At 42.2% G+C, this 19,643-nt stretch overlaps 1 protein-coding gene across 7 annotated transcripts in view; it reads left to right on the top strand.

The window, feature by feature from the left end:
- LOC142382341 (serine/threonine-protein kinase BRSK2-like) overlaps positions 1–19,643 on the top strand; it is a 215,356-nt gene that overhangs the window by 137,535 nt on the left and 58,178 nt on the right. For all 7 annotated transcript variants that reach the window (XM_075468128.1, XM_075468092.1, XM_075468119.1 and 4 more), the window contains exons 3-5: positions 10,370–10,455; positions 15,033–15,173; positions 18,269–18,385. In XM_075468128.1, coding sequence (XP_075324243.1) covers positions 10,370–10,455; positions 15,033–15,173; positions 18,269–18,385 — 344 coding nt within the window. The remainder of the gene's footprint in view (positions 1–10,369; positions 10,456–15,032; positions 15,174–18,268; positions 18,386–19,643) is intronic.

The following is a 19,643-nucleotide window of genomic DNA, read 5'->3' as shown; positions in this document are numbered from 1 at the left end:
GTGTTCCGGGCCCGTCCCACTGGGAGGAGGCCCCGGGGAAGACCCAGGACACGTTGGAGAGACTATGTCTCTCGGCTGGCCTGGGAACGCCTCGGGGTCCCCCCAGAAGAGCTGGAGGAAGTGGCCGGGGACAGGGACGTCTGGGTCTCTTTGCTCAAGCTGCTGCCCCCGCGACCCGATCCCCGGACCAGCGGAAGATAATGGATGGATGGATGGAACTTACATTCTGTTCTCTCCTGCGTTAGCAACATATCCGACAACTTCCCACTGACTAAATTGGCAAAAAGAACTTACTGGAACAAAACAGAATGACTACAACCTGCAGCAGATGAAATTCATTGCCCCCTGATCAATATAGTGAAATCATGTGATCAACTGAAAGTAAAACGTAACTCGGATACGAAAGCAGCACAAACGCCAGTTTTAACGGCACAAACCTGCACAAACGGAGCACTAAAAAAGTAGGCCACTCTGGTTTGTTTTGGAGCAAGATGGGGGGGATGGTGACCTTTGGATGACCTGAAAAATAATCTTTAATATCTCAGAAACCAAAGCAGCACAAACGGAGCACTAACCGATCAATCTATTTGCTTGAATTTTTGTCAGCTTCACTCAGCTGCGTACACGCATTGCTTCTTCTATTGTTCTGGTGTAACTGGTGGGGGTGGCTTACAGCGCACATAGAGGTGTGGCGTGTGTACTGCATCGTTTTCAGCGTTTTCAGCGTTTTCATCTTTTCCAGCTTTCCTGTGTGGTCGCAATAATTTTCGTACCTGTTTTCAAAAAAACCCTTGTTTCGTTCCGTGTAGCCGTAGCCTGAGTCTCCCTGCTTATAATGAGGAGCTTCTGTGAAACTCGGCTGTAAAATGTCACACGGATATTTTTCTGACACCAACATTCACTTAAACAACGATTGCTTCAGATTAATGCATCAGACATCCGTAAGACATTGTAATCAAAAGCGTGCACTTCATTGTCTGCAGCGTGCATGAGCGAACTTGTTAGAAGCTTGAATATTAATGCTTTTTTAATTACTTTGATCAAAGTTGGGAGCATTTCTCTGCAGAGGTAACTGAGGTCAGGACTCAGATGGCTGCTGCTGCGTTTCACCTGCGTTCCAGCCGCCGTTTCTCACCCCCCCAACCTCCCCCGCACGCCGACACACTTTATCACCACAGATTAAAGAAACATGTGGGTCACAATTGAGCTTAATAGTTTAATTAGCCTCTGTCGTGTCAGATCGTGCCTGAACTGTTGTGTGAAGGTAATTAGATCTGATAGCAGGTAGGTGGGCCGACATGTGACACCAGCATCCATTCCAGACAGGAGAGCATGTTCACTTAAAGGTGGAAACACAGAAGAGCAGAATGTGGAAGCGGAGGATGTCACAGAGAAACCGCAGCGTCTCCAAGATGAATGCTGATGTGATGACAGGGAATAAACATCAAGGTCGACCTCCATGTTACCATCCACAATGAAGTAGTCAGAGGTGGGCAGAGCAGCCAAAGGTTGTACTCAAGTAAAAGTACTGTTACCTCAGAATAATATACTCAAGTGAAAGTAAAAAGCCGTCATCCAAGTAATTACTTGAGTAAGAGTAAAAAAGTGCTTGGTGAAAAAACTACTCAAGTACTGAGTAACTGTTGAGTACCGTCTGATTTATTTGTTAACACAAGCATTCAATCAGACAGACAAAAATACTAAATAATCATCTTTAGGCAGATTAGAGTTCATCCAATTGATAAAATAAATTAAAATGAATTAATTAATTACAAAATAGCTTAAATTAAAATAATCCAGGTAAATTCAAGAACTTCAATAAAAAATAAAAGAGACTTAGGAAATGTTTAAAACATATGTAACCCATATGTAACCTAAAAAACAAACATTCACCTATCCATGGGGGAAAAACGAGTTTAGGAAACTTAGCGCTACATGTTTCCTCAAGTTAGATGTTGAGTTTCTGCTGAAATGTGCGTTTGTTTTGGTTGCCACAGAAGACACATAATGTAGCTGCTGTTTCTCACTCTTTGTAAGGTAAACATGCTTTCAGTATGAGGCCTCGTCTGCGTCTTCATTTCCCACCGTTGGTTCTGACATTTTTCATCTGTTTCTTTCTTTGTTTGCTACGACTGCTAATGCTAAAGCTAACCCGTCCCGCCGCTGAGATCGAGTACGGTCACGTGACCAGACTGCACGGCTGCGTCTGATTGGTGGAACACAGTCAGGTGGTAGAGCCTTTGGTGGAAGTCTCTCTCTCTGTCAGAATAAAACATTAAAATGAGGCGTACGCGGGGGGATAAAAATAATGAGGCGTAGAATACCAAAGAGGTAAGAAGAAAAGTAACCAGCTCATTGTTGCCTAATGTAGCGGAGTGAGGCTGTGTTTGAAACCGCCTACTTCTCCTACTGCTCCTACTAACTTTAACTTTTTTTAAGTCTCCGGATGCATACTAGATTCTCCGAAATGTTGGGTACGCATCATGAGGTTACTCCTCATACTCAAACTACCCAAGATGCAACGTAACGTGACGTCGCCGATCGTCATTTCCTGTCAAAACGGCAGTTTCAAGCTAGCTACAACGAGGGTAGGTTCACTTCCTGTTTTCAAAACAAAAGCACCAATTGTATGGTAATGGCTTTCCCTATGATAAAAGGCAACGGGTATTTTATTTTGTGAAAATAACCGGAAGTGCGTTGCTCACTGCGGCTAGCTTTAGTAGCGCCGAATTCGTGGGAACAAAATTGTAAACAGCCGGTATTTTGTCAGGTTTTCAACACGTTGGGGATCTAAACGACTACTTTCTCACCTGAAAATGTTTCAAATGTTGCTAAAGTTTACAGAGTTTAGAGCTTAAGAGAAATCAGCTTCAGGCCGGCTGATTTCTGCTCGGGCAGGAGCGAAATGCATTGTGGGTAAATGCTCTGCATACTGTCTGATCGATGAGTATGTAGTATGGAAGTATGTAGTATGTAGTATGCAGTATGCAGTATTTAGTATGTGGTATGCGGTTTCGAACACAGCCTGAGAGGACAGTTTCTTCTTCACACATCTACTCAAGTAAAAGTAAAAAGTATAGAGATTTAAAATTACTCCTAGAAGTATAATTTTTTCAAAAACTTACTCAAATAAATGTAACTCGTTACTACCAACCTCTGGAAGTAGTTCATATTCACTCAACCTACCGAACGTCTTCTGCCGCATAATAATTTGAGCTAGAAAATGAAAAGCGGCCCTTTTCAGACCTGGATGATCCAGTCAGCAGGTGCGAACGCCTCAGGCCTCATTCACAGGTGGTCTGAATGCAAACGTGTCCTGGACAATACGGAAAGACCCCCTACTGAACCGAAGTGACCCAACATAAGCAGCAGGATGCTTTCACGCTTTCCCACTTTCAAACAAAAATATATTCTGTACGAAGCTGCAGATGATGCATCATTCAGAGGAGACCTCCGGGTCATCTTTTAGGTGATTTCTGCAGAAGCAGCGAACAAAGGAGCTGTGAGCGCAGCCCCAAAGCTGCAGATCTGTCCTGGTGGCTCTGCCACTCACCCTTTAATGAAGTTTATCCCAAACACAACTGGGATGGAGACGTGGGCGTCAGGAGCTATTGATTCTGGCTAGATTTTTAAATCACCATATATAGAATGTTTATATGCTTGCTGGAATACATTGAAGATGAGATGAGATTTGAAATGATGCAACAGCAATCTGTGGGAATATGTTTGGACTTTAGTCAGTTTTTCGATGGAAAATGTTCATCAGGGAATTACTACGTGGCTTTATAGGTAAGATGCCTCAATTTCGTAATTTTCATAATGATTTTTGGTGTTGATTGTACCTGCTGTGCTCACTGTATAAAAAAAATACTGAAGAATCAGTTTCCCAACGGTAACCAAGGCAAGTTTATCTGTACAGCACAATTCAACAACAAGGTGATTCAAAGTAGCCTGGGCGAAAGCCGACTGTTGACTTTGTCAAACAGTCTGGGAAAACCCAAGAGGAATCCGTTTCCATGGAGGGCGGGACCTTACCCAGCAACTTAAATTCATTAGAGTAACGGATTTCCCTTAACCAATCATAATGTTTAGAAATGACGTTGGTTATGCGCCGAGGTTCATGCTTACTCTCGCGAGGCTCTAGCTCGCGAATCACGCTTCCCACATCCGCTTTCATTATACCGGTACCATTTGATAAATCAAACTTTTCCCAAAGCCAGTTGGAAGGAGAGCTACGACATCCTTGCCACTAACAATATTGAAGAGGCATTCCTCTTGCTCACGTTTTAATTGTGTAATGCTCTCCAGAGTTGAGACAACTTCATGGATAGCACAGCCCTTTTACAGATAATAGAGACTCTCTGATGGATAGCTTCTAGCGTTCTTCCGTCACCATGTTTATTTCCGCTGCGGTTGAACTACAATTATATGGACTACAATGGACTCCGCGCGTGAGTTCTGCGTCACCACTCGCAACTGTTTGCTGATTGGCAAAACACTGAGCGAACCGAGGTAGGGGGATTTGGCCAGACTATGTGCGGAGCCAAAATCTTTGGGCGGAAGTACGTAGGATGGCGTCGCCAGGCTAGATTCAAAGTGCTTTACAGAGACATTAAAACAGTAGAAATAAAAAGCATGATTTAAATTTTAAACAAAAGAAGAAAGAAATAAGAACAATAGATCAAATCAGGAGTTAAAATGTGATTAAGTTTTGAAACCCCAGCTTCAGATTTGGAGCTTTATTCAGCTGAAAATAGGTGTGTCTTAAACACACTGAGTGTTTCAGCTGATCTGAGGCTTTCTGGGAGTTTGTTCCAGACATGTGGAGCATAGAAGCTGAATGCAGCTCCTCCATGTCTGGTTCTGACTCTGGGAACTGATAGCAGACCGGATCCAGATGAGCTGAGGGGTCTGGAAGGTTCATACTGGGTCAGGAGGTCACTGATGCATTCTGGTCCTGGACCATTCAGAGCTTTATAGAGCAGCATCAGAACTTTAAAGTCTGTCCTCTGATGGACAGGCAGCCAGCTCTGCAGTGTGAACGCATGTGAAAACAGCTCTTCTGCACACGGTGAAGATGTGTAGAAAACAGCAGATGGTCCGCTGCCTGGATTCAGCTGCCTGTCATTATCAGCAGAGATGTGCTTATTCTCAGCTCTTAACACAAAAATCTATTTTATTCCCCCGTACGCTCGTATCACGTCGATTACACGTCTGAGCTTATTGAAATGTCTGTAAATAATTTCACAATAAAAGCAATTCAGGGGACTCTGAAACATGTTATTGTATAAATCAGTGATACTCACAAGAGCCACATTGGCAGCAAAATCAAGGGAAGAGCCACTTTTACCACAACATACTAAAGTCCCCTTTTGCAAATATGCATTTCTACATATAAAAAAGAAACAACACAGCCAATACATGTTCAATTCAGACCACATTTACCTTAATACTGGGATGAGGGAAGCTGGCGTGCATGTCCTTGACTTTCTTCATGTTGTATTTGTAGTTTGTTGTTGTGATCATAGTGAGACATTCAGGATGAGCATGGTTTTTGTGTTGGTTTTTGCCCTTTTTTAATTAAAAACCAATGCATTGTGCCTGCATCTCGCGCTGGCTAATGGAGCTAGCGTGCGCTAAGTGGGCTGCGTTGCCAGGTTTAACAGATCCCCCTTTAGGAAACACCATTAAGCCTTAATTAATACTTAATAAAAATATTTAATACTACAAAAACACAAACTTAATAAAAAATACTTATATTGTGCAGTATTCGTTGTGTGTTATTTGAAAAAATGTATTGTTATTGTTACCATATTGTTACAAGCTACTATGCGAATGTGAGCCGCCAATTAAAGCTTGAGGAGCCGCGCAATGAGCATCTCTGGAATAAATGATGACATAGTTCAGGTCGCTGCATCTGCTTCAGTGACTGGAAGTCGCTGTAAGTGTCGCGAGAACTGGGGGGAAGTTAGAGAAATATGGGCTTAGACGGAGATAAAGGGAGTCAAAGAAGTGGAAGCATTATGACCCAGAAGCATGAAGAAGTAAGCACGTGGCATGAAGTTGTTATGAGAGAGAACCAATAGAAAATAGTGTTAAACTGGATTATGTTAAAGTGATATTTATTTGTGAATAGTTCTTTTACTTGGTTTTCCGCTGGGTTTTCTTGCCCTTCAGCGCGGCTGTGACACCGTGGTCTGCGGGACGGCCGGTCCAGAGATTAAAGGGAATTCTTTTGTTATTTATCCGCTGTCAGCCGCCACCACTCACCATGACAGAGCTTTGAAGAGAGGTGGCTTTGATGGAAATTTAATTTCCAGGTGTCACCTGTCCTCTCAGACCTGTCACATCCCCACACATCTCACCTCAGCCCGAAGGATGACTCAGATTTCAGCCTCTGGTGATGAAGCTGCAGAGAAAGCTGAGGGCTCAGTGAGTGATGGAGACGTGTCAGAGTTATAGATTCTCTCAGAAGACTGTCTTCACTGATTGAACAGGAACACAAGTCAACTGATTTGTTCTTTTCAGTAAAGTTCAGAGTCTAAATCCTCTACATCCTGCTGATGTATTTTGATTTAACGTTTTCATCCGAGCAGACCTGGGTTGGGTTTTGCGTTTGTCGGTTAAGTTTATGTTTGCCCACCAACATCACTGTTAGTCATAAAAGTTAAAAAGAGCAGCTAATTCTGCAAACTGATTTACAACAACCTGTCCAGATCCAGTCTCCTGGACTCCTCCGATGTGTTTATACAGAAGGCCAGCAGCATTCTGGCTGTGCTGAAATATTAACATAAAGATACATAAAGATGCATAATGATACACGAAGATACACGAAGATACACGAAGATACATAAAGATGCATAATGATACACGAAGATGCATAATGATACACGAAGATACACGAAGATACACGAAGATGCATGAAGATACACGAAGATACACGAAGATGCATAATGATACACGAAGATACACGAAGATGCATAATGATACACGAAGATACACGAAGATACACGAAGATACACGAAGATACACGAAGATGCATAATGATACACGAAGATACACGAAGATACACGAAGATGCATGAAGATGCATAAAGATACACGAAGATGCATGAAGATGCATAAAGATACACGAAGATACACGAAGATACACGAAGATGCATGAAGATGCATGAAGATGCATAAAGATACACGAAGATACACGAAGATGCATAATGATACATGAAGATGCATAAAGATACACGAAGATACTTGAAGATACACGAAGATGCATAAAGATACACGAAGATGCATAAAGATACACGAAGATACACGAAGATGCATGAAGATGCATAAAGATACTTGAAGATACATAAAGATGCATGAAGATACATGAGCTCTTTGCTCATGCTTGAGTTAATTTGCTTGTTTAATGTAACAAATGAAGGTGAATTTATTCAACATCTCCAACAGGAATCAGTGTTCATGTTGCCCTGATGAGTTTTTGGCTCATGGAATAACATTTTTATGAGCGAGTCTGTTTTTTAATCTTCTGAACTATCCCCCTGATTGATAAATGATGGTTTTATCCCATTCAGTAAAGCATGGTTAAACATGGAGGACTCTGATCTTCAGGCCGCTGCGTCGGCTCTCTGTATGAAAAAGTTACATTTTCTCATATTAAAGGGGCTGGCTTCATTTCCAGCAGCTGATGGTGGGCATGTGAGTGTGAGAAGATTCTTGTACCTTGCAAGCAGAATTGTTTTTCAGTCATTGTGAGAGCTATAATTGCCCTGCAGCTGCATTGCATCATGGTCCACTTTCATGCCTGTGTGGGTGAGGACTCGTGTCCCTGCACATCTTCTGATGGATTTCCTCCTGCATTACAAGCAGACCTTCCAGTCAAAGGCAGCAGCATTTTCTGTTAAATCTCTATGCTTATGCCAGGAATTCCCTGATTTGCATTGAAAAAATCAAAGTCTTACCAAGTATATTTGTCTCATTTCTAGTGAAAATATCTCATTACACTTAATATCAGACACAACTGCCTGACAAGTACCATTTCAGCCAGATATCAGAATCAGAATCAGAATAACTTTATTAATCCCTTGCGGGAAATTCTTTTGTTGCAGTGCTCTTATTACAGAAAAAAAGAAAGATGAATAAGAATAAGATAGGGAAAATAAAAAACAAAAAATCTCAATATGTACAAAAATACAATAAACAGTCTTTACAATGCTACTCAGTAGCTAATTATTATTGTTATTGCACATGACCGGGTTATTGCACATGGTGAAGTAATGTCAGAATAGTGAATTGTACAGTTTGATGGCCACAGGCAGGAATGACTTCCTGTGGCGCTCTTGAAGATATAGGGACTTGTTTGAAGACAATACATCTGGAATATCTTGTTAAATGAAAAAGTCTTGAAAATAAATAGTTTTGAGTCACATATCATATGAAACAAGCTTTTTTTTCATTTGAAGAGGTTTTTAAGCTAATTTCAAGATCACTTTTCACTCAAAAGTCCTAAATATCACATCTTATTTCAAGAAATCTTGACAAGCCGATTTTCACTAGTTCCATTGGCAGATTTATTTGCTTATTTCAAGCAAAAACGTCTTTTATTTGTTGTTTTGTTACTTATTTTTGGAGGGGCATGTTTTCCAGTGTGACGTTAAGTTTGTGCCAGTTTTTTTACCCAGGCCTCAGAAAGTACTGCAGATAAAGAGCTCAGACACGTTTAGCAGCACGTCTGACCGATGATGCATGTGCAGAAGCTGCTGTGGCGGGTTGTTTCCGGCAGTGCAGAGGTCTAAATTCAGTTTAGCTGAGGTGCCACCTGGCAGCGGATTCAGAGCCCAGCAGGTGGACGGCTCAGGGCAGCGTCTGTGAAACTTCTGTTTCCTCTCACCACACTCACTGCAGCTGCAGCCTGCTGGCAGAGGCGCTCTTACAGGACATGATCTAAAGGAAAGCGGCATGTCAGCCGCTCCCTTGGTGCTTTGTGGCTTCCTCGGTCGATCGGCCTGGAGCCCGTTGGTCCCTGCACACACGTTCTTTAAAGACTCGGGAAGTTTTTTTTGTTGTTTTAAAAGTCATCAGCTCGTTGTTGTGATTATCAAACTAAAGTGTTTTCAGCAGTGGAACGGTACGAATCTGTTTCTTTTCAGTGAATACTACGAAGCGGTTTTTAGTGTTTTTGGACAACATCGAAGGTTCTGTGTTCGACACACAAGCAAAGTGACTCCCTTTGTTTTACTCTGAACGGGACCAAGCTTTACAAAATGAACATTATTCTGCTTCAGACACAGAATTTAGCTTTTGATCTTTAAGTTGGAGTATTTTAAAGAATAGTAATGTTCTTAATTAAAGGAAAAACCCGCAAAAACAGCAGCTTTATAAGAAGTAAAAATCTTCCAGACATCCTCTCATTGTGTAAACTTTTGAGGACGGGAGGAGGAGGCGTCTGAACGATGACGGTTGGCGTGCTGCAGCCGAGTCGTGTGAACGGGGAGGAGACTGATGTCTGCACCGTCTCTCAACGCTGCCTTAATTAATGTTTGTTTATCTCTGGTGCAGCAAGTGAATCAATTTAAACAGCAATGTCATTATATAACGTTCATCGAGAATTTTCCTTTGACGAATCGATCTAAAAATCAAACGTTTGACGATGTTTCAAATCATTTTTTTATTATCTGACACATTAAACCTCGTTAGTGATAAATGCATGTTAGGTCCTTCCAGATCTGCAAACTTCCACCAACTCCAGCTGTTTACAGCACATCTGCTGCACCACTCATTTATGACACGTGGAAACATCCCTGTTAAATGTCAGACAGATGATCTCTGATGGATTTCCAGTTTACATCATGAATCAGAGTAAAAAACGAAGCTGCTGAGGATGAAATTAATCTGAAAAACGAGCCGGGATCTGAATGAATAAAGCGCGAGGAGCCGGTCTGCATTCTGTGTCGTCATCAGCGTTTTTAGTTTCATCTGAAGGAGCAGATTGTTTCCTTTTCCCCAGATTTTTCTCTTTTCTCTGTGATTACCCGAGCGTGAGATGCTGGTCACTGTAGCACATTTGTGTTAAATTAAAAGTGTCAGCTTTTAAACACGGCCGTCTTTCAGACCACTGAGTTTTACAATTGGACCAAAGCAGAGGTTAAAAGTTTCTGCTTCAGTGAGCAGCGAACAACGTGGATGTGAAACCCCTGGAGGGCCACTTTCTGTGATTAGCATGATACAACCAACACATGCCGCGTCTGTCTGCTTCTGTTTGTCATTCCGGCTGCAGGTTCTGGCTCAAAGCTCATTTCTTCAGACGTCAGACTGTGTGCTTCCATGTTTTCTGACCGGCTGCGTTTCTTTTTTTGTGTTTTCTCCAGGTGGAGCGGGAGATAGCCATCCTGAAACTCATAGAGCATCCCCACGTTTTAAAGCTTCACGATGTCTACGAAAACAAGAAATACCTGTAAGTACCCTGAGCCAGATGTGCAGCTCAATGCTGCAGCCACACTGAGATAATCACAGCCGGAGGACTCAGTCCACGGGTGTGTTTCTCAAATGTTTCTATGACCTCAAACTGAGTCGATAACACGGGTAAGATGCTGAAGAGGAAGGAAACCTGGTGCAACGTGTTAAATTCCTTTAGCGGTGAAGATAAAGGTAAATAGTTATAAATATCCTGATGGGATGGCAACACGACTCCGAGCACAAGGTTTCCGTGGAAGGTTTGAGGATGAACATGATGTGACTCTAATGCTGTGACCTCAACAGGTGGGGGGATGTTATTTGGAGAAGTTTTTCACACTGCTAGAGCTCCATAGACTTGTAGAATGAATGCCACGGTGCATTGTGGGTGTTATGGTGACACAGTGTGGCTCAGCAGCACGTTGGTAAAACACTTCCATGTGTTTAAAGGCGAAGGTGGGGTTTAATCCAGAATATTTCCACCACCCGTTCACAGGAACTGCATATTTGGACATGTTTCCATCTGAGAGTCCGGCAAGTTTTTAACATTTGTGGATGTTTTCGAGCACATTTTTACGGAAGCCCTAAACGGCCATAGGTACATACATTTTATTCCATCCGTTTTCCCGTGATAACGAGTTAATTTATCTCGTTATCACGAGAAAACGATAACGGCACCTTTCGTGCATCATTCGGTAACCATGGAGACGGCCTGGTCCCCTCAGCTGGTCACTGAGGTATAAACGCCGGCTGAGCTGCAGTCGAGCCGGCCGTCCCCGGCTACTTTATTCAGTTTTCAATGAAAGGGGGGTAAAAATGGGTAAAAGCATTTGCCAGAAATACATATAAACACATATAAACACATATAAACGGGCGGGCTGGGGAGAAAAAGTGGCCTCGAAAACCATCGATAAATTAACTCGTTATCTGGAGAAAACCATCAGAAAAAAGTTTATACGGACCACGGTCGCTCTGGGCTTCCGTAGATTTTTAAGTCATTGCAGGAAGACTGTTTCATGCATGGCTGTAATAATCAGAGCAGTTGTTGTTCCAGGCTAACCCGTTATTTTGATGCTCAGTCTCTGAGTTTCAGCTTTGTTGATATAACAGATTCTACATCAGCAGTAATTTGATCATTACTATCAATTTAGAGATAACTGTCAGGACTTTTAAAACACTTAAGTTCAAAGTGAGTGTACTGTTAGTTATCCTGCCGTATGGGCCTTAAAGCTGCAGTCTGCAACTCTTTTTCAAGCATAATGCCTGGAACTGTCCGGGGATTCTGAAAGTAGTACATTAAATACCCCAATACAAAAAAAAGAGTTCTCTAGGTCCCCTATATGTCCCGCTAGGTCCCTCCAAAGCCAGCAGGTTTGTTTACAAAATTGCAGACCGGACCGGTAAAAGGTAACCAATCAGGTTATGAGCTGGGCTCTGCTGCCTGTCAATCACCGATTGTGCACGCGCGATACAAGGTAGGCTCGTCCCCACGCTTATTTATCTAGACTACTGAACTTCATTACGGGCTAGTCTACTTACTGTGTCTTCCATGATCGCAGATGACAGGTGAGTTGATGAATGAGGAGTCGTGTAGGCGCATCTGGCGTGCACGTCTACGTGCACGAGTTCTCATGTGTTTTGAAGGGGCGGGACAGGAAGTTGAATAACTTTTTATTTTTCGGTTAAAAAATAAGCATTTCTTGCATTTTGCGACTATGGAGGTCACCGTTTTCAACTTCAAGCGTTCTGATAGATCATGTAAACTCTTAAAATGCCAAAAATTAGAACTTTACGTATGACAACAACAAATCCTGCAGACTGCAGCTTTAAAGGGACAGTTCGCCTCTTTTGACATGAAGCTGTGTAACATCCCATATCAGCAGCATCATTTCTGAACATCTTCTTACCCCCTGCTGCGTCCTGTGAGCAGAGTTCCAGCCTCGTTTTGGTGTTGATGAAGGTAGTCCGGCTAGTTGGCTGGGGTTTAAAAAATAAAGCGTTTTGCTTCTCAGAACAATATGCGTTCAACAGAGTAATACATTTGCATCACAAAATGGTTCTCCAGGAAAAAGTCAGACCTCACAACCGCTTGGCCCTATTTTCTCTCCCTTCATATCACTGCCTGCTGTGCAGACCGAAGCGCAGACCGAGCAGTCCCATTTTGTCTTTTATATTTGGCATTTTACTTTGACAGGTATGCTCCATGTTTTACTTTTTTTGTGCTAAGGTTAGAACGAATAGAGACCACACCGCTGCTCTTTCCAAGGTCTTTATTTTCCTCACCGAACATCAGAAAAAAGAGGAAGAGTTTAGGCGGGACCGTGTCTTTTGTTGCGAATGTTGCTCCCCCATAAAAGAATGTACAGAAACAGAAAAAGAAAACAAAAGTTCCACCTGACTAGTCTTATAAATGTCAGGTTAAAAACACTAATTTTGTAGAATTATAAACAAGCCAAATGAACCCGCGTTACACTAGAACAGTGGTTCTCAAACTTTTTTGGTCATTCCCCACTTTGAACAAGCCCCACCTGCCCCCGTCGCCCCAACAAAAATATTGACAAATTACATTTCAACTTTATTGAACTAACACCAAGTAACGTCATATTTTATATAACAATAACATCAAATAACACAAAGTTCAAAAAGAGAAAATAAAAGTGCAGTCGTGGTGTCATCACTTGAATCAAAAACAAAAAGACTGAAACTACAGTAGACAATGAAACACTGTTTCATTTGCAATCTGGGTGTTTTGTTTAGTGAATTATCTTTATTGTCAATAAACAAAAGCGTTTAAGATAGGCATAAAATTGAAAATTTCCTCCCGTTTGTCGTGCCCCACTTGCCATGTCTCCGTTCCCCACACTTTGAGAAGCACTGCACTAGCAGCAAACAGCGTAACAGGCGCGGCTGTCGGCAGCAGGCAGTGATACGAAGGGAGAGAAAATAGGGCCAAGAGATCGTGAGGTCTGACTTTTCCTAGAGAACCATTTTGTGACGCAAATGTATTACTCTGTTGAACGCATATTGTTCTGAGAAGCAAAACGCTTTATTTTTTAAACCCCAGCCAACTAGCCGGACTACCTTCATCAACACCAAAACGAGGCTGGAACTCTGCTCACAGGACGCAGCAGGGGGTAAGAAGATGTTCAGAAATGATGCTGCTGATATGGGATGTTACACAGCTTCATGTCAAAAGAGGCGAACTATCCCTTTAATGAAAAGAAAGTGCATTAGCAGCTGAGATATTTGGGCTCGGTTTAACTTCAGTGTGAGCGGCGGTTGGTGTAAAATGTTTCTCCGGTGCTTCGGCCGGCCCTCCGCCGCCGCCGCCGCCGCTCTCGTGTATATTCTCGCTTTATTGTAAACATCCATCTCCCGCATGTTGCAGCTGTAACGCGTCGCTCAATAATTGATAAAGGCGCCGCCGTCAAAGCCAGCAGGAATTTGTTTTCTTAATGTGGCGAGGAGCTGGGACTGCGACGGTCATCGTGGATGCAAAGAGTTTGATGCACACGTTCTCACACTCACAAATCACAGCCAGGCGAGTTTCTAATTTAAACAGCTCTGACAGGTAAAACGCTTGAGTAGATCCCTTAATCTGCTAATAAATCAGCCCGCGAGGAGCCCGGCTGCGCAGGGAGGGATCAGCGTGTCTGAGATGAATGAACGCAGGAGATGGATAAAACATGGCAAAGCACAAACACTCAAAGCCACACGGGTTGGGGATTTTCTCAGGGATTTACGTTCTCCATCAATGTACTGGTGTGGCTTCAACATGTCACAGCCAAACACTCCGTGGTTTACGACTGAATTATCTTATTAATGCTTCCGCCATTTAGACAAAAATGAAATATTGATAAAATGCGTCGGGCTCGGTTATTTGTAACTTTACAGATTCTGCTTTTATGCTCAGATAAAAGCAGAAGAAGACTAAAATTCTTTAATCAGACTTCATCTATTCTTCCACCAATTCTTCAGCAGGATGTAAACTGATGTAGAATCAGACTAAAGGAACATTTCCTCCACTTTTAACGTTTTTTTTGCTCATTTTTCTCACTGTTTCAGCATGGAAGTGCATCACTCGGTTCTTTTTACGCTTGTTGGTTGTTGTTCTGGAACAAAAAGAAAGTAATAAAACAAGATGATCCATTAATCCCTAAAAAAACCCACATTTATTTAAGATGAATGACGGAATCTAACCGTCAAAGTCAACAGTCGTGTTTTCACATGAACTTCAAGAGATTCAAGATCGTTTTATTTGTCACATACACAATCATACACAGTACAATGTGCAGTGAAAATCTTCCTTGTCCTGCTACCAATAAAAAGATCATTAAACTTAAATATGAAATATGAATAATAATAAAAATACAATATATATATATATATATATATATATATATATAAAATAAGAATAAATGAAAATGTATAAGGTATCTGGTATTAATATTTATTTATTTTTATTTATTTATATATTTATCTGGTATAACTTGGAGGTCATTTAAAAAAGAATGCCTTTGCCTCTGATGTTGTTCTGATGTTGTCCCTGACCTCGCCTCTCTCCGGCTCCCCGTGCAGGTACCTGGTCCTGGAACACGTGTCCGGCGGCGAGCTTTTCGACTACCTGGTGAAGAAGGGACGGTTAACACCCAAAGAGGCCAGGAAGTTCTTCAGACAGATCATCTCGGCTCTGGACTTCTGCCACAGCCACTCCATATGGTCTGTCGCTCTCACTCACATACACATGAGGGCACGGGCAGGTTTCGGGTGGTTTTTCCCACTCGTGTTCACTGCAGCCATCTTTTCTGGTGTGCGCACAGTATGCATTTGTGTTTGGAGGTGCATCGTACAGGGGGGGGGGGGGCACTGCATCTGATTTACTGCAGCCGACTGTGTTATGCTGCGTGGGTTGCGAGGCGTAAGGACACGAGTGCAGACTTAAAAAGAAACAAGACTTGATTTATTAATCAAAAACAAAGTTTAAAGCAAAACGCGGCTGAGCCGAATGACAAAACTAGAACTATGAAAACAAAACATGACTAAGACAAAACAAAGAACATGACTTGGAAAAAACAAAACACAAGACTTAACTTGACTTAACGTGGTGTGGCGTAACTTAACGGAATTTAACGTAACTTGACTTGACTTAACGTAACCGCACACTGCATACTGCATACTACATACTTCCATACTGCATACTCATCAATCAGACAGTATGCAGAGCGTTTACCTACAATGCATTTCGCTCCTGCCCGAGCCGAAATCAGCCGGCCTGAAGCTGATTTCTCTTAAGCTCCAAACTCTGTAAACTTTAGCAACATTTGAAACATTTTCAGGTGAGAAAGTAGTCGTTTAGATCCCCAACGTGTTGAAAACCTGACAAAATACCGGCTGTTTACAATTTTGTTCCCACGAATTCGGCGCTACTAAAGCTAGCCGCAGTGAGCAACGCACTTCCTGTTATTTTCACAAAATAAAATACCCGTTGCCTTTTATCATAGGGAAAGCCATTACCATACAATTGGTGCTTTTGTTTTGAAAACAGGAAGTGAACCTACCCTCGTTGTAGCTAGCTTGAAACTGCCGTTTTGACAGGAAATGACGATCGGCGACGTCACGTTACGTTGCATCTTGGGTAGTTTGAGTATGAGTAGTAACCTCATGATGTATACCCAACATTTCAGAGAATCTAGTATGCATCCGGGAACTTCTCGCTTACTAAAACTCGCATACTAACTCAGAAACTTAGTAGGAGAAGTAGGAGAAGTAGGAGAAGTATGCGGTTTGGAACACAGCCAACGAGTTTAACCAGAGATTTCTCACAGAGATTCTGAACACCCTGAGGTGAAGGCAGCCTGATGCTTCCTCTTATTCATTCAGAAATATTCCAGGTTCAGCTGCACAAAGAATGAGTTTCGGGATGCTTTGCATGCGTTCAGTCAGCCGAGGATCTGATTTTATTCAAAGCTAATGTTGGCTACTTTACATTTGAAGCCTTAGTTACCATGCGTGCCTCCATGTTTTAGGTCCTCTTCAGCTGTCCTGCCATGAATAATGAAATCGGGCGTTCACATGTTGGAGCTCCACGTTCATCACTTTGTGATCCTGAGGAATCAAACGTTGTTTTCTCACGATAACACGTCGTGATCTCCAGAAAACAAAAAAGCCGATCTCCTGTGGAAACGAGACGGATTAACTTGTTGTCACACAGAAACAAGCTGTGTTATCTCCAAAGAGCAGAGTAATCGACTCGTGATTTCCAGATAACGACATCAAATCTGGGCTTCCATTAGAAGCACCTGCTGGCTTGTTTGCACGTCTTTTAGCCGACCGCGGTCGCTCCGGACGGCATGAAGCCCAGGAGTCGGAGAGGAATGTGCAGTCTGTGTTAGCCAGGTCGGCCTGATCACACACTCCTGATCTCAATCAGAACTCCTCTCTTATTTGCAGCTTGCAGGTCGCAGCTCAGACGAGAGTGTTTGTCTCAGAAGAGATTTTAGAAATTGTCAGATGCGAGGCTTGCCCTTTAGACGCCGGTCTGCAGGTTTCTGATTCCTCATCCTCCTCATCTGTATGCCCAGTGCAGATGTTTGCTGCCTTTAAGTGTTTACAGGAATAAAACTGGGAGCTGCCAGCTTCACCTGGTGGAGCATCGTGAACATTAAAGGCGATTCCTGACAGTTATGGATGCTTAAAGCAACTTAAAGTCTCTGCTGAGTCTAAGCAGCTCCAGAACTTCCCTGTGAGATGATGAATTTGCTCGACGTATTGACAGGTGTAAACAGTTCATTATTCTCTCAACATTCACAGAATATCTGGAGAGAAACTGATTAAAATCTGTAAACAGCAGTTCATTTTCTTGGAATCTTCAGACGTTGTCATCGTTCCTGAAAGCATTTTGCTCCATTTTTGGATGATGAACAGCTGGTTTCCTCCTGCTTTTCAGCCTGTTTCCTCATCAGCTGTTGCCGGGGGCAACTTTAGAGGCTGCGGCACCTCTTGATCTCTTTCCATCTCCCCGAAAACCTTTAGCTCCTCCACTCACGGCTGCAGCACTGTGTATCTAAGAGCAACTGCACATCAAGGACGTTCTGCGTCTGACTTTCGGCGTCAGACATCAAGTGTTTTGGCTTCGAAGGACGAGATTTATTCTTCACGGCGTGTTTTCTGGATGAAGCATGGGAACACACAGCTGGAGAGTTCGGATGCTTCAGGTTTCTGAGTAAAAGTGTGGCTTTTATTTTAGCACTTAATGACAGCAATCAGGTCCCCTTTATCATGAAAAAGACAGCTTTCTGGGCTAATTGTTTCCCATTTCAGTCAGACCGCCGGCGCAGATCGATGCTAGCAGCAAATGTGACAACAAAGAAGGAAAAAACTAAGGTGCAGAAAAGGATTCTGTGGTTTCGGGTGGAAGGGAAACGAGTTTTCTTTGAGCAGGAGGGCTGTAAATCTGCACAGATTTCCCCTGTAAGCAGGACTCATTTCCAGGCCTGGAGTTTCACGCCTCAGACCCACTTTAGATCACAACCTGTTATTAAAAACATGTAATTATAACTTTACATTTGATATGGAAAACACATTATGACTTAACCAATTAAGATATTTTCAATGGCAAAATATGCAGGTTTATTCCATATTACTTTCATCCTACTCTCTTTCAGTTGTGGGCTTTGTGTATTTACTATCTTACTTTTAATGATAAAAATACAACGGGGCATAGAAAGTGGTTATATTGGAACTCAGATTTGCAGTCAGCATCACAGATGTCACTGTCGCCTCAGCATTCTCAGCCTGCTCCTCTCGTCCTGCAGCCACAGAGATTTGAAGCCGGAGAACTTGCTGTTAGACGAGAAGAACAACATCAGGATAGCGGACTTCGGCATGGCGTCTCTGCAGGTCGGGGAGAGTCTGCTGGAGACCAGCTGCGGGTGAGTACCTTTAAATCATCAAACTAAAAAAAACTAGGGCTGGGCGACGATTAATATCTTTAATCTAATTAATCACATGATTTCCCTGATTAATCACGATTAATCGCATTTATACGCAGAATCCAAAAATGAATCCAAAAGTAGCGTATAGCTTTTAGCATTTAGCTTTATTTTAAATGTGCTGCCATATGAATGAAAGTGCCATAACATTTGTTGTGCAAACACACTTTTAACATCAGCATCTTTCTGTAGTTTTTATGTAGAAGCCTCGCTCCACTGTCTGTTTCCTTGAATGACTTGCTGCTATCAGTTGTGTGTTTTGCCTTTAAGTGATATTTTAGACTGGAACTACTACGCTGAGAAGACAATTCAACTTGGCAGTGTTTACAGATGACTTTGGTTCTGTCGACTCCGCCGTCTGGAAGAACTTTAAAATGAAAATGGCCGAGTAAAAGTTCCGTACCCTTCTCCATGTTTGGTGGATCCGCCGATTACTTTCTTTTCCTGTTCCACAGCAGACAGCAGCAGACTTTTACAAAATAAAAGCCTGTGAGCAACAGACTTTTACAATTATAAAATAAATAATAAAACAGGGGTGGTCCGTGGCGTAGTGGGCTGAGCAGGCGCCCCATGTACAGAGGCTACAGTCCTCGCTGCAGCTGGCCCCGGTTCGAATCCCGCATCGGACGGCCCTGTGCTGCGTGTTGTTCCCCCTCTCTCTGCCCCTGCTTCCTGTCTCTCTGAACTTTCCATTAAAGGCACAAAAGCCCCAAAAAATAATTACAAAAAAAAAGTGCGTTAACACTGGAAAAAATCTAAATCTTACCAAGTATATTTGTCTCATTGAGTATCTCATTACACTTAATATAAGACACAACTGCCTAACAAGTACCATTTCAGCCAGATATAGGGACTTGTTTGAAGACAATACATCTGGAATATCTTGTTAAGTGAAAAAGTGTTGAAAACAAATTGTTTTGAGTCATATTTCACATGAAACAAGCTTTTTTTTTCATTTGAAGAGGTTTTTAAGCAAATTTTTTATCTCAAAAGTCCCAAATATCACATTTTATTTCAAGAAATCTTGACAAGTCCATTTTCACTAGTTCCATTGGCAGATTTTTTTGCTTATTTCAAGCAAAAACGTCTTTTATTTGTTGTTTTTTAACTTATATTTGGAGGGGCATTTTTTCCAGTGAATACGCGATAAAATATTTATCTGCGTTAAATAGTTACTGAGTTAACGCACCAATAACGA

This window comes from Odontesthes bonariensis, chromosome 1, assembly GCF_027942865.1.
Source record: "Odontesthes bonariensis isolate fOdoBon6 chromosome 1, fOdoBon6.hap1, whole genome shotgun sequence".
Classification (NCBI taxonomy): Eukaryota; Metazoa; Chordata; class Actinopteri; order Atheriniformes; family Atherinopsidae; genus Odontesthes; species Odontesthes bonariensis.
This window is presented reverse-complemented; position numbering and strand designations above follow the sequence as displayed.